This window comes from Alligator sinensis, unplaced genomic scaffold, assembly GCF_000455745.1.
Source record: "Alligator sinensis unplaced genomic scaffold, ASM45574v1 scaffold794_1, whole genome shotgun sequence".
NCBI lineage: Eukaryota > Metazoa > Chordata > Crocodylia > Alligatoridae > Alligator > Alligator sinensis.
Window position 1 is genome coordinate 510,304 of NW_005842125.1, and position 16,121 is coordinate 526,424.

Consider the following 16,121-nt stretch of genomic DNA (forward strand, 5'->3'; position numbering starts at 1 on the left):
TGCTGTGAGCATCACCTTCTGCATATCTTGAGGCTTATCATAACTGTAATCAAAGCGAAGAACCAGTTTGCATGCTCAAATCATAATAACAACTTAGTCATTTGGGTGGCTTAGTCAGTCCCTGGCACTTCTGCTACCATTGATAAGAAAACCAATTATCATGATAGTTTTTTATCATGCAAAACACCTGTATATGAGGAAATGAGCTCATTTGAACATAAATGTCTGAACAGCTGTCATTGTAGTAATGTTTTCCTGTCACTGTTGAATTTGGCTTCAGCCATGCTATTTAGAGAAATTGTGCACCCATTTAATTAGTTTCCAAGCTGTCTCATTCCAGTAACACCTCGGGGCTTAACATTTAGAGCCTACTTAATATTTTTATCTTGTATTTCAGTAATACTATTTCTCAATTTATTCACAGCTAAAATTAATTTAAAATGTAGTGTTCTTTAGTTGTGGTTGTTAGTTAGGTGCCCGAGTGTAAGGCAGGGAGGCAAGTGGCAGGGGAGGATAGGCATGATGCAAGGTGGGGGCAGAGTGTGGAGGCACATAGGGGTGAGAGCAGGTAGCAGGGAGGGTCAAGTGGTGGGAACAAGTAGCAGGGATCAGGCTGCTCAAGTCCTCTGCCACCTGCCCTCCCATTGCCTGGTCCCCTGGTGCTGCTGTTTTCCCCACTGCAGTGCTATGGGGGATGAATGTAAGATGACCCTCCAATAACTAGATTTTATATATGGAAAACTATAATACATTTATAAATTGTCCATATATGGAATCTAATTATTGAGGGGTTATCTTGAATTCCAGTAAATACATTACTTACTTTACATCAATAAAGGGAAGACAGATCTATATTTGTTCTTGAAATTTATATTGCAAAGTATTTCTCTCTGTTAAAGCTGGAACTTTTAAAGGAAGCATCAAGTTGTTCACTACTTAGCTCCCATTGAATTTCAGTGGGGTACAGCAGTGCCCTATTCCTCTAGTTTCCTTTAAGGAGCCCCACTCTTTATTCATACTTCTGATATTTTCTTTGCAAAACTGTTTTTTGTTTCAGGGTACAAATGGTAGGACTAGAACAAAATGCAGCCAGAAACACGTGTTTATGTATAAGTAGCTGAACTTATGGAAGGAATTGAAATACAGCTTTGGAAAATAAAGAGTTCAGTGTATTTTTTTTAAACTTTTTTTTCTCTTTATAGTGACTGGACCACTTTCAGAACATCAGATTGCCTATGTTAGCAGAGAAACACTACAGGTAGCTAATGTTTTGATGAGTATACAACTATTAGTCTTCCGGGTAAAATAATAGCATGTTTGTATGTGCATGTGTAATATATGATCTAATTATATGGAAAAATAATGTTGGCTATCTTAACATTGTTCTGTTTTCTGGTAAAGAGAAGGGTTCCATTTTACAGCCTTTACAAAATCTAAATCTGCTCTGTGTTATCTGCCCCAAATTATCCTGGGGTCCTTTCAGTGAAGGGAGTTCACTCCTCTTTTTCTCCTCCTCTTCCATTTGGATGATGAAATTGGCAAGAGGATATGAAGATTGGGGGAAGCTGATTGGTTGTTGTAGAAAATATCATGTCATAGTAATTCTTATTCTTCATGCGTTGCTGAAGGAAAGTGAAGTGCCTCATGCATATTTTCTGATTGTTATATAAACAAGTATTTTGCGTATATACTACCCCTTAATGAGTATATGATATTAAAAACTAGGGTGCTTTGACCAAAGGAAAAACACAGTTGTTTTATAGCCCAGTGTCCACCTTCCTCAGTCAAAAGCCAAACCTTTTTATCAGTTTTTGAAAATCTTACTCCAGTACTTCCAAGATGAGGGATGAGACCCATTTTGCTTCTGATTTCACTGGACCAGCAATTTAGCTTTGAGTTTCTAAATGTTAGGTTCCTGAGTCTGTATTTAGGAGCCTAGGAAGTTGCCTGATTTCAAAAGCAATCTATAACTCATTCATATGGGTGCAAGGGGCTAAATTTTGAGAGTTTAGACCAGGGGTGTCCAACCTTTTTGAATGTGGGGCCGGATCACGAACTTTTTTTATCACCCAGTGGGCCGGCGACCCATATTCAAAGGCATCACAGGAAGTGGTATCATATCAGGAAGTGATGTCACATGAACTTTGACACCAGTGAAGTTACAGGGGTTGACATGGTGCTGGTTGACATGGTGTGCATTCCTGGGTTGACATGGTGCTGGTGTTGGAGAAGCCGTGGGGCCTGGCTGGGTTTAACCTGGGGCCCTCCCAGCCTGCCAGTGCCATGCCCGGGTTGACATGGTCCTGCAGGACCCGCCTGGGCAGAACCAGGTCGACACCAATCAGGAAAAGCAGCATGTAGCTGAAGCTGGCTTCTCACGCGCTGCTGGGGACGGGAGGAGGCCGGCCAGGTCTGCACCGGCCAGCAGAAGCAGTGGCGGAGCCATGTGCCGCTCGGGACTAATTGGTGCAGGCCTATCCCATCCTGAGTGGCACATAGCTCCGCTGCCGCTTCTGCTGGTTGGTGCAGACTCGGCCGGGCTCCTCCCGTCCCCAGCAGCACATGAGAAGCGGTCCCGTCGGGGCCTCGCACGCGGGCGGCTGGGCCCGGAGAGCTGCAGCGCCTGGGGGGAGACTGGCCGGGGGAGCAGGCGCCACCTTGCTGTGGGGCAGGGCAGCGAAGCTGGCTTGAAGCGGGCAGGTGAGGAGGCAGGCGCGGACTGGCAGTGCCAGTGGCTGCTGCTTGGCCTCCCGTGCGGGGCCAAGCAGCTCCACTCCCCTCACCTCACTGCCGGCTAAGGCCTGCGGGCTGGCTCTGCCCGCCTCGCTACCACCACTGCTGCTGCTGCCACTGCTGGCTCCATGCTGCTGCCTCTGGCTCCACACTGCCACTGTGGCTCCACACTCCGTGGCAGTGGTGCTGCCGCCGCAGGCCAGATAAAATGGCTTGGCGGGCTGCATGTTGGACAAGCCTGGTCTAGACCATGGGCTTGCTCAGGGTAATGGTGAAAGGGGTTAGCTGTTGCCAGCCCTGTTGCCAGACCCAAGATGTTTAAGTTAATTTTTTGTACCAAAATTCCAGATTCTTTAAAAAATACCCATCACAATGAGTACCACTTCTAAGCCTTTACTCATACACTGTTACATGGTGAGGACTTGGTTAAAAAATCTGAGCTGTTAATTTCTAGCTGGGTGTGTCTCATACTGACTCTGCTGAGGTGCTGACATATGCCCCGTGAAACATCAGTGACCCAGCCCTTTTTCTTATAGTTGATTCAAGGGGTTTCAGTCAAGGTTCCTGACTAGCTCTCCCACTAAACCTCATTCAGGATTTGATCAGATTGGTTTGTATTGCAGGAAGAGCAGTTCAAACAGGTGGTGTTTAATTTTCGATTTGATGGTAATAATTAGGGGTGTACTGATAGAGATTTTGGGAGCTGATACCAATAGCAGATATTTAAGGAGGCATATCGGCTGATACCGATCCAATATCTGATACAACTGCCATTAGGTGGTAAATCTGCAGTGGTGAAAGGTAAGTGGGGAGGGGGAGGGGAAGGGCATGGTGGGGTGGGGCAGATCAGTGGTCCCTGCAGTGAGGAAGTGGGTAGGGGCAGGTGCTGCCCAGCCCAGGGTGGGGGGCCCCCAGGAAGCAGGCATGGGCTGGGGACAGCTCCCACCTCTGCTTGCACCCTGGGGAAGGCAGGGGGGCATGTGCCCCGGACCTGCACAGGGCGGGGCAGGCTGCAGCTGCGGGGTGGAGCTGGTGCTGTGGGAGGCTTTTCTTGCTGGGGGCTGGGGTTGGAGCAGGCTCTGGCGGCGCTGGGAGGAGGCTGCAGCCACCCTAAATTTTGTTGCAGCTCTGCTCCCAGCCCCACACCACTGCCCAGCTTTTCCTGGCACTTGGGTGGAAGCGGGGCGTTCAGCTGGGGCTGTGGCAGGTGGCAGCACAGGGCTGGGAGCAGAGTTACAGCAAAATTTGAGGTGGTTGCAGCTGCCACTGGAGCCCGCTCTGAGCCTAGCCCCCAGTGAGAAAAGCCCTGCACAGCATCAGCTGTGGCTCTACCCCACAGCTGCTTGCCCGACCTGCGCAGATCCAAGGGCACAGGCCCCCACCCCCCACTCCTGGGGTGCAAGCAGCAACGGGATCTGGCCCCACCCCATAAGCCGTGCCTCCATCCCACACCTATTTTTTATCTTTACTATACTAAATTATTGGAATGTATCCTAAATCTGTGTTACCAAATGTCTAGTAAATTTCTGTGAAGTGAAAAGTTTGGCTAAATGATTATGTAATTTTCTTTAGTTAAAGGCTTTGTTCTCAAATTGCAGGGATTGTGTTATCTTCATAGTAAAGGAAAAATGCACAGAGATATAAAGGTAGGTTAATTGTTTTTCAACTAAGTAAATGTTCCAACTATTACTTGAATGTTGTTTTACATATTTTTACAGAGAAATATTTTAAAAGTGTTGTTATTTTTACTAATAAAACATTAACATATAAAATGAAATTTTTCTATACAAAAGAGAAGTGTCATTTTAAATATGCGTACTGTACTTGGAAAATAATTTTGTTACATGGTTTAAACGCAGCATTTATTTATGAGTGTATTGTGACAGTTGGCTGCCACCCTGTACTGGAGGGCAGTACATGCCTTTGTTTGGATAGGGGAGCATTTTCAGTTGTTCTGAGGATTAATCTTTGATATGTTTTTGAGATGCAGCAAACCCTCCTATTCTGTACCCTTCACAAGAGGGAATAATGACTTTGCTATTCCTTGCTCTCTGTCTGCTTAGTAGCTCCCAGAACAGGTAGTTCTATTCAGCATGGCCTTTTATGGTGGGGGATAATGCCTCCTTAATGCCCCCTTCTCGAGGTTAAAAGAGCCGAGCCATAACTTGGCTCTTGGTGGTAGCTTGAATAAATCTGTGTTGTACAACTGATAATGTAAAAACTATACCCTTTGAATTGTTTTTTTAACTTTAATTCTTGAAAGTATATAGGCAATCTTATTTTAAATTGTGTGTTTGGGAGGAAAAATGTTCAAAAAGAAAAGTATACATGCTAATGATTTCAGATATAGGTGCTTAAGCATAGATGTGTACTGGCTTTACAGCCAAACTCCTATTGCCATTTGCCTTAGTGGGATATGTATCATAGTGCTTAGGGATGTGGGAACTCCTTCCTGTGAAAATTGTATCATTTTATTTTGAAACCAAATTTTGGACAAACAATTTGGAAAATTTTCAGCTGTAGGTTTTAAACAAAGACCACTTGCAGAAACACGATATGGAAAAAGAGATCTTTTGTTTAATAGAAAAGAGTTGTCAAATCCATAGTCACCAACAGTATCCAGTATCCAGAAGGGTAAAATACAGACCACAGCATACAAGAAACCCACAGACCAACATACATATCTGCACAGAACCAGCAATCACCCGAAACACACCAAAAAAGCAGTGATATACAGCCAAGCCCTCAGATACCGCCGCATCTGTACTGAAGAGAACACCCGGGATTGCCACCTCACCAATCTTAAAAAGGCTTTCACCCAGCAAGGACACTCCTCCAGAGAGGTAGATAGCACGTCTGAAAGAGCCACCTGGATACCATGTGAAGAACTGCTGCAGTACAGAAGAAAAACACCCACAAATCGCACACCGCTGGTTATGACCTATCACCCATCCCTTGAACCTGTACAGAAAATCCTCAAAAAATTGCAACCCATATTAGAAAAAGACCCTATTCTTAAAAAGATCTTCCCAGAGCCACCCATCCTAGCCTTCAGACAAGCACCGAACCTCGCCAACCTCATCACCAGAAGCAAACTTCCTCAAGCCCAGAACACACCAAAAGGATCCAGACCATGCCAGGACAAGAAATGCAAAACCTGCCAGCACGTCTCCACCACCCCCACTATTACTACACCCCACAACAGAGCCATCAGCATCCCAGGATCTTACAGCTGCACCTCCAAAAATGTAATATACCTCATCCAATGCACCAAATGCCCTGATGGAAGATATGTAGGAGAGACCAGACAACAACTGCACGCCAGAATGAATGCACACCGGAAATCCATCAAAGACAGAAACACTCAATTACCGGTGGGGACACATTTCTCACAGGAGGGCCACTCTCTCTCCAATCTCTCAGTCCTGATCCTCAAGGGAAACTTACACAACACTTCCCAGAGACGAGCCTATGAGCTCCATTTCATCAACCTGCTGGATACTAGAGATCAGGGACTAAACATAGACATTGGATTTTTGATACATTACAGTCTGCCTGGCAACTGACTCCCCAGCCCAGCCCAGCCCAGCCCCTGGCTTCTTTACTTTTCATTCCATCCAGGAAGAGCACACACCAACTGCTGCAGCTTCCTTAGCCTGACGAAGGGTTTTTGAACCCGAAAGCTTGCTTAATAACTATTCTCCAACCATTTGGGTTGGTCTAATAAAAGATATCAAATTCACCCAAGGAACCTTGTCTGCCTATATCCTTAGACCAACACGGCTACAACCTAAACCCCTAGTCACCAGCATGCACTCTGTCTTGACCCATATAAAAAAAGTGACTGTTGCAAGACTCAAATGTGTAACTCGGTGTATTTTCAAAATCAGAACATAAAAGCTATATTATCTGTTCATACTCAAGAAATAAAGTGGTCCGATTCAAAGACTGGATTTTGTTAGTTGGTTTCAGTGGGATACAGTTCAGACCAAGAATACTTGGAAGAATTTGAAAAACAAAATGTATGCGATTCTTATGAAGTGCTATCCAACCATGAGAAGACTCGGGGGGAAATGATTCCTTCTTCTGTTTTTATTAAGTGATATCTACTTCTTTCAGCAGCTAAGTTATGTGTTTTTGTTGATGCCGTGGAAGCAACCTGACTGAAAGAAAGTAAACTGGATTATGATTCCACCAAGGCCTTAGAAACAGAATAATTTACTCAGTTCCAGTTACAAAACCGATCAATTACAAAGTCCTTTCAGGCAGTTGAGGTGCTGTGGTGATAGTGAGGGCCTCTGTTCTCCTTTTTTATATCAAAACCAGTGATTGGAAAAGCAAAGTTTGTTAGAAATGTGTTTTTCTGTTTCCCACAACAGCTTGTTTGTGGTGCTGCCATCTTGCTGCTTCTCATTTATTGCTGTCCTTAGCTAGCTTCTGTCTCAGATCAGATATGCCCTAAGCAACCGCTCAGGTTCTTCTTAAACGCGTCCTTTATGCCAGTGTTTCTGAACCCATGGGTCGCAACCCAAAAGTAGGTCGCAAGAATATATGAAAGGGTCGCAAACTTTAAACTTTAAAAAACTGATTAACAAACTTTAAAAATAGATTCTCTTTTAAAGGAGGAAAACGTGGGATACCATGGCTTTTCCCATGCTGGCAGAGTTCCAACCTGCAAGGGTCTGCTTGGGCCCCCCACTAGCCCACAAACTTTGGGGCTAGGTCCTGGGGTTAAGGACAGTGGGTTGGGAGTGAGGGGCAGTGGCTCAGGGCTGGCCATTGATGTGTGCAAATGGGTCCTGGTACAAAAAAGGTTGCGAATCACTGCTTTATACAGTTGTGTGCAACTGATGTTGTTGCCCTTGATGGTCCAGAAAATATGTGAGAAGCAAGAATGCTTGTGGGTGATATCTTTTATTGGACCAACTGCATGGTTAGGATAAGACGAACACAAGCTTTGAGGTATCACAGTACCTGTTCTTGCAGTAGGTACACACAGTATCTCAGGAAGGGTATTGTGATACCTGAAAGCTAGTCTTTGTCTTTTTCCAGCCATGCAGTTGGTCCACTAAAAGAATCACCAATGAAAATTCTTGCTTCCTTTTATATGGAACAATTTATAATGGAAGCTGTTATTGAGGATCGGTTTGGGGCATCTTTTCTACTTGCTGACTCCATAAAGCTGAACATTTAGCCACAAAATATTAAATTTAACAATTTACAAAACTTACTTCTGCTGTTGGAAGTCAAATTTATATACAGTGGGAAGCTCTGAAATGTATGGATGCATAGTTCTTACAGTGTGGTGTTTGCAAACATCTGGGTTATGCAACATATCAGGATGTCATCCTAACTTTAAAAATACTCTTAAGTTTTTCAGTTGTTTGAATGTTTAATCATCCTTGGTATATTCCCTGCTCCTAGGTTCTATTCAAATCTTGTAGTTTCTACAAACTGTCAGGAAAAGCTGCACACTTTAATCGAAATGTGTTTATTTCTTTTAAGGGAGCAAATATTCTTTTAACGGATAATGGCCATGTAAAATTAGGTAAGTAGTTGAGCCTTTGTCAGGTTGTAAAAACGCAGCAAATTATAACAACATTTTAAAAACTTTTGAAGTTTTATAACCTAAATGTTTGAATGACACATAATTTACCAGTAAATCTCATTGAGAGACTGATTGATACACTGGTGTACCCACCAGGAGAGTAGTTTAAGAAAATTGTCTTAAAAAGGCAAACCTCTTAGCAAATTAGCCTGATATTGCAAAAGTCAACTAAAATTACATCCATGCAGTCATTTTAGTTTTGAGACTTGGCTGGTATATTTTTATATGAAGTAAAAAGCATATAGTTTAAAAGGCTGCATATAAAAGCATCCTTTAACAAATTCTTCTGAATACAGGGTTTACATGAATCTATTTAAAAATATGTTATAGATGCAGGAGTACATTGCTTTATTTCAAATAAAGTTTGTGTAATTACATAGAATTATAGGGAGTATTTAAGTAATAACTTAGTGATTGATTATTTTCCATTTATAAAAGAGAAGAAAACGAGAATTTTCAAGAAACACTTTTATTTCCTTTAACTGGAAATAATTTCCCTATCAGAATTTGTCAGTAATATGACATGAACACTTACGTACAAAAGGAAATAACTTTAAAATGTTATAGTCAAAAACTGATTCTATCACAGCCATGTATTTATAATTCATTTGTTTTGAGCTTAAATTTTAAATTATAAACTAATATATCTGCATGGGAGTTTAAATTTGAAAATGGTGTTTAATGGAAAGTTGATAATTTTTCCAGATGACTAAGCATACTTTGTTGTTCAAAAAACATTGACATCCCAAATCACACTTGGAACTCCCTGACTGCTCTCTCTTTTTGCAGTTGCTAAAATTATTTTAAACATTTTTAATATTAATAGTCTTGACTATATTTTACTTTACAAAATAAGATGCAATATAGGCTGAGCTTTATGATGTATGGTGTTATGTTCTCATTTTCCTTACACAGGTTTTTCAAGTACTGATATGGATCGAAATAAATAATGCATACTTTTTAAAATATTTTGTTTCATGGATGCATTGCTACATATTCATAATGATGCCCTAAAATGGAAACATGCAAATTTTTTCTATTACAGTTTGCATTCCATTATTCCTTTTTTCATGGGGTGCCTGTTTGAATGCCTGGGGGAATCCAATTCAGAGGATTAAATTAATGTTTATATAAACTTCTTATTGGCCTCTGTCTCTAGATTTTAAGAAATTTATATTACAAAGAAGCTAAAATATATTGTTCATAAATAATGACTTGCATATAATCAGTACTTTATTTGTGAACTATCTTCTTCATTTTTTTTCGTAGCCGATTTTGGAGTCTCTGCACAGATAACAGCTACAATTGCCAAAAGGAAATCTTTCATTGGCACCCCATATTGGTAAGTATTATTACTTAATTGTTAATGCAATAATTTTTTACAATAACTAAAATCAATAATTTACATAAAAAGCAATTCTTCAGATTTTTAGAGTTTTGTTTTAAATTACTTATGGTAAATTTAACGGAACACGTGAATCTTGTGGCCAGAGTACTATTGAGCTTAATAAATAAATAAGGTATCCTCCTCTCCATCCTTGTCAACTGTCAGTTACTAAATCTAATTTTAAAGTTCTGCACAGAACTGTATACTACTACCCATTTTATTGTCTGAAATGGTGGGGTTTTGGCATTTATTAATTTGTCATTTGTGTGCATGCCTTGCAATTCTGCACAGTTGACAAGTGGCTATTTTACTTGTTTCTTTCAACAGATGCTCTGCTATCTTTGGAATGAATGTTCTTCCTTCCAGCCATTTCCTCTTCAAAAATCTTGTTTTAGAATGTTTTGCTTTAGTCTATGATTGAATTAACCCTTCTACTAGTCCTGTACCCCTCTATTCTTCCCTTTCCTACAATATTTACTTGCACATTTACATTTTATAGTTCAGCTTTTTGTTTTACTCCCTTTGTATACTGGAAGTGATTGTCCATGCCTGCCTTTAAGAGAATGGTGCACATTCTTCACTATAAAGTATCTCTTTCTTAAAAACAAATATTTTGAGGTCTTCTGTGTGAAGTGTATTATATACAGGTATGAGTGTATTAGGAAAAGATTCAACGTTCATATAATGATTCTTGGAATAGGCAAGATGTTCAAACTGTGTAATCTGGACCATGTTTTTAATACTGGGTGTCAGCTGGACATGAGCTCTCTTCCCTTTCAATATTGTACATGCAACCTTACTGTCATGACTGCAGAAATGGATTGTGGCTCTATTTCCTGGTTGATGTGTCCAGGTTCTTTTAGGTCTTTAGAATAAACCACTGCATACTTGCCAAGTTCTTCTGGTGACGTTTGCATAATTTCAAATAATTGTCATAGCCATAAACATTGGTTTTGAAAGTGTTACATGGATATAATGAAGATGAAAGGCACCGGTTTTCCTTTTCAGGCCTTCCTAGAGCAGTAGGGAGATGCATGGTCAAGCAAGACTATTGCATCTGTTAGAAAAGCTGGAAGGCAGGGGGACACTACCTTGCCTCCTCTTTCTCAATAGTGATTTACCGTGCATTGCTGAGGGGGTCTAGGGTAACAACCACAGTCTTCCAGCTTTGCTACTCTGTGGGGGTGTGAGATTAACCAGAGAAGGATACAGAGTAGCTGCCCACACAGTGGCCTGTGGTTGTAGTACAGGAAAACCCTCTCTATTCACAGGTTCGGCATTTGCGGTTTCAAATATTCATGAATGCTGAACCTGCATCTTAAGTACACTTAAAGCAGCTCCTTGGGGGCTCTGCACTTGCCGCCACCCTGCTCCCGCCGTCGCCAGCGCAGCTGTGCCCCCCTCTCCCCCAGCCGCTGGGGGACAGCATTCATAAACGCAGTGCCTTATTTGCGAATTTTGCCATTCGTGGGGGATACAAGAACATATCCCCTGCGAATGGCTAGGGTCTCCTATATTCCTTGACAGCACACCAATTTCTTCTGTTTACCCAAATCTCAGCTGAATATATAACATTCAGACTGGGATGCAGAAATGTGTGCATGTTATAATGGAGATCTGCTACTAACGAGTGTTTGTGTATTCTGTATTTTAGGTTTGATGAGCCTTTTTAGTATGGTTTTTAAAGGGGTAGGAAAATGAATTGCCCTTCTCTTGTGTCTTTAACCAAACTAGCAAAAATAAATTCAGTGCTTTTGTCCAAGATTTGTGATTATGTAAGATCTTGGACTTGCATAGCCAAAATGCTTTACAGACTTCTTGTGTGCAGGTATCTCTTGTCATTTCTAGTGATGTCACAGTAGTAACTGAGGAACCTGGGACTACAAGCGTTTTCCTTGATCATTGATTCTAGTCCTGCTATGGCAGCTACTACTTCATGTAGTTCCTTTCATACATTATATTTAGGGATCTACTGAAATCAAGGAGTCAGGTGGCAATTTCACAGGCTGATTGATGGACTGGCTCTCATTTTTGTGGGCTTATCATGGCAGGGACCTGGTTGCAGGGCACTGGCAGTTTCATCCCTCCCTGCAGATTGACAGATGGCCCAAAACTGAGGCTTAATTACCTTGGTTAAGGCAATGGAAGCCATTAATCAATGCATTATTAAGCAATAAGCATTCAATTAAACTCTAAACTGAAATGTCTTATGAAATTAAGGCTATACACAACGTATATTGTAGCTAATACCATCACCATACTTTATTAAATGACATTGTAAAAAAGGAGTTTACTCAATGCTAACCTTGAGACAGGCAGTTCATGCCAGCTGTTAAACACTAGCATTCAGCATCCACTGGCAATTGCTGCTGACATTCTCTGTCTCTGTGGGGTGAATGCTTGTCTGTACGCTGAGGTGGCATGCTCAGCATCCACTGAGTTGGTTGAAATGGTGTGGGAGCATTTTGCCACGGCATACAGATGTGGAAACCAGTCACAAACAGAATCCCCAAACACAGGCACAGGCATCCAGCACTCTTTGACAAAGTTCATGTAAGCAGTGTGTTCCTTGTCATGCTCTTTTCTCCATCCAGGGATTGATTACAGTACCTGAGGGTCACATCTCAGACCAGGCACATGGTTGGGGTCCAGAATCTGAGCAGCACTAAAAAGAAGGCAGCTAGTTATCTGAACCATGGTGGCAGTGACAGGTCATACCTGTACCACTGGTTCAGCATCACAGCTGTTGCCTTGGACAGGTCTCTTCTCTGACGGTTTTCACATTAACAGCTTGACAGTTCTTGCGATGCCATGTTTTTCACCCAACTTGTCAAATTGATCAGCTTGTATGAATGGTGAATCACAGCCTGCTGGCCTTCAAACCACATTAGAAGGTCTATGAACCCAGGTGGCCTTTTCCATCACAAACTTCACTTCATCTTGAGCGTCTCCGTGTCCCAGGAGATGGTGTAGCTTAAGCATGCACTGTGTGCCAAGTGTGATTTCAAGCTCCTTGCTCACAAACTGCTGGTAGTACTTCACGTGCTTGGGATGGTAACAGACCATGTTAAACCACGAATTCCACCTTGTGAGCACAGGCTCTGGTGGCTGCGACACAGTTGCATGTAAGTCCCCACTTTGACTGACATGGGCAGGGGTGGGCAAAATGTGGCCCCGGGGTCCAGATGCAGCCCACCAAGCCATTCTATTCAGCCCATGGGGCCCCTAAAAATTTAGAAAATTAATATTTATCTGCCCCAGTTGCCTGTCATGTGGCCCTTGATGGCTTGCCAAAACTCAGTTATCTTGAGGGTCGGTGGCTTCATTGGACTGTATGTGTGAAACAGTCACTTTAGAGAGATAGCCTTGGCACAGCTTGATCGCACATGGAAAACTGCCAGCATTTGGCATATTTTGGTTTCGGTAGTATCTTAACTTATGGTGATCAAGTTTCTCCAGCAAGATGTTTGCCACTATGAAAGCCTGTACAAGGGAAAATGCTGCCACTCGCTTTGCCAAGCTGTTTTCTGTGGTCTTTTTAAAGAGCAAGGACACAGTCACTTGTTTCTTGCTCTGTCCTTCAGCCTCTGCAGCAGGATTTCGCTTCATATGTGCCTCGGAATCTTACGTGTCGATTTGTAATGGTTTTCCTTGACACATCTAGAGACACGTTGCAGGCAGTACAAAACAGTTTACCTCCATCAGTGTGCAAGGTTCCTGCAGGATACTGCCTTACACAATCCAGACCTGAAACATATTTGGCCCCCTTGAAGGATTTCTTCTCGGTATTCATCCCTTCTCAATCATCCTTAAACTGCAGTATGCTGGAGCATCATGCCTCTGGCTGCTTAAAAGATGGCACCAAAACCCTGTCACTTCCCTGACTGGGACCTGTACTAAGCCTACGTCATAGGCTCAGCCTCTAGTTAGCTCCCTCTCACCCCCTTTCTTTCCACCTCCTCCGGTGCTTCAAGATTGCAGGGCCTCCTACCCTTTTCTCTGCTTGCCAGTAAGTTGGTTTTTTTCTTCTCCCCTGCCTCCCCCCAGCAAGCCTGTCAAAATTGCAGAGCCGATCATTTTTAACAGAAAACGCCTGATTTTGCATGAAATGTAAAATCACTGTTTCGGTACGTCTCTAATTATATTATATATTATATATATTATATATGTATGTACATACACACATTCATACATACAAAGGCTGTCCCAGAGCCTGATTGCTCCAATGGTTGCAAGTCAGCCTTAATATTTCTTCATGGCCAATTTACACCCATTTGTTTTTAACTTACATGGTAAGGATATTTGTGTTTAGAAGAGGTTTTTGTTTAAACACTCTGTCACTTCAGGATATCACTACTGCCTTGGGGTATTGATTCATTACTAACTGGGAGACAAGTAATTCATGCAGTTCAAGAAAGATGTGAAGGAGCTCCAGAGAGTCCAGAGGAGGGCCATGTGCATGATTACAGGCCTAGAGACCAGGTCATATGAGGAGAAACTGAAAGACTTGGGACTGTTCAACCTGGATAAGAGAAGATTCAGAGGGGACTTGATGGCAGCCTATAAGTATGTCGGGGGCGCATATTAGGGCCGTGGGGAGCATCTCCTCACCAAGGCCTCCCAGGGGAGATCAAGAAATAATGGGCACAAACTGATTGAAGATCGCTTCATAAGGAAAAACTTCTTTACAAGTTGAGTACCGAGGGTCTGGAACAAGCTCCCCCCAGAAGTGGTACAGTATCCCTGGCGATCTTCAAAAAGCATCTTGACGCCCATCTTGCTGGGGTCATCTGACCCCAGCAGTCTTTCCTGCCCACGTGCGGGAGGACTGGACCCAATGATCTGTAAGGTCCCTTCCAGACCCTAACATCTATGAAACGATAAAACTTCCTGCTTGAAAATGTTTTCTTGATGGTCTTGCATATAGATTAAGCCCTGGCCAACCTGTTTAGTTTGAGAATATCAACTAGCTGATAGAATGACGTGACTTTAGTATTCAACTATACATGTAATTTTCTGCAAGAAACCAAAATGGAATTTTTCACATACTACTGTTGGTTCTATGATTTTAATTTGAGTGCTCCTGTTTTTGGCTGTTGGTTTTGTATGTTACACTGTATAAGTATCTTCTTGCAAACTTTCATGGAGTTTCCTAGCACCTTATTGAGGATAAGGAAATGGACACAGAATGGTTAAATGTAGCACAGGAGGTCCATGCAGCGCTTGGCAATCAACAGTCTGGTCACTTTTGTAGAGAGAAATCTATTGTTTGAGGCATAATTTTTTCTGCAGAATTCTTGTCAGTATCATTTGTTTACTTTCCAGGGTGGTTTTTTAAATAACTGTTTTTAATACAGTTAGATTATATTTGCCTCTAATTATAAAATACAAGTAGTTCACTGATATCATGCTCATGCTGTGGCTAAAAATCAAAGACTAGTTGGCTTCATTCATTTGCTGCCACTTTGGAGTGTTTTGGAAGCATCATGCTCAGTCTTGGGCAAATAATGTGCAAGTTTCTTATATATATATATATTATCTTCCTTTTGAGTGGGAAACAGTATTAAATGTTCTTAAGTGTGCTATGCTTTCATCCTCTGCAGTTGGACATGTGTATTGCCTTTCACGACCAGGTAACTAAATCCTTGGATGATGGTGTCGCTGTGGACATAGTCTTTCTAGACTTTAAGAAGGCCTTTGACACCGTCTCTCACCCCATCCTCATCAATAAATTAAGTGACTGCGGCATTGATGCCTGCACAGTTGGATGGGGAAAAAATTGGCTGATGGGGCGCACCCAGAGAGTAGTGGTGGACGGGTTGTACTCAACCTGGCGAGATGTGAGCAGTGGGGGACCCCAGGGCTCGGTCCTCGGGCCCGCACTGTTTAACATCTTCATCAGCAACTTGGACGAGGGGGTGGAAAGCACGCTGTCCAAGTTTGCTGATGACACTAAGATGTGGGGCGAGGTGGACACACTTGAAGGGAGAGAGAGGCTGCAACTAGATTTAGACAGACTACAAAAGTGGGCAGACGAGAATAGGATGGGGTTCAACGTAGACAAAGGCAGGGTGCTGCACCTTGGGCGAAGGAATCCACAGCATACATACAGGCTGGGGAGGTCCCTTCTTGAAAGCACAGAGGCGGAAAGGGATCTTGGAGTTATTATTGACTCCAAGATGAACGTGAGCTGCCAATGCCAGGCTGCGGCCAGTAAGGCCAGCCATACCTTGTCATGCATCCAAAGGTGCATCTCAAGCCAGTCCAGAGAGGTGATACTCCCCCTCTATGCGACCTTGGTCAGGTCGCAGTTGGAGTACTGTGTTCAGTACTGGGCATCGCACTTCAAAAGGGATGTGGCCAGCCTGGAGAAGGTTCAGAGGAGGGCCACCC

At 42.7% G+C, this 16,121-nt stretch overlaps 1 protein-coding gene across 5 annotated transcripts in view; it reads left to right on the plus strand.

Moving 5' to 3' along the window:
* The window catches only part of MAP4K3 (mitogen-activated protein kinase kinase kinase kinase 3), a 138,733-nt gene that overhangs the window by 30,296 nt on the left and 92,316 nt on the right, over nucleotides 1-16,121 (plus strand). For all 5 annotated transcript variants that reach the window (XM_025205673.1, XM_025205674.1, XM_006024921.3 and 2 more), the window contains 4 exons: nucleotides 1,203-1,258; nucleotides 4,332-4,379; nucleotides 8,239-8,281; nucleotides 9,611-9,683. In XM_025205673.1, coding sequence (XP_025061458.1) covers nucleotides 1,203-1,258; nucleotides 4,332-4,379; nucleotides 8,239-8,281; nucleotides 9,611-9,683 — 220 coding nt within the window. The remainder of the gene's footprint in view (nucleotides 1-1,202; nucleotides 1,259-4,331; nucleotides 4,380-8,238; nucleotides 8,282-9,610; nucleotides 9,684-16,121) is intronic.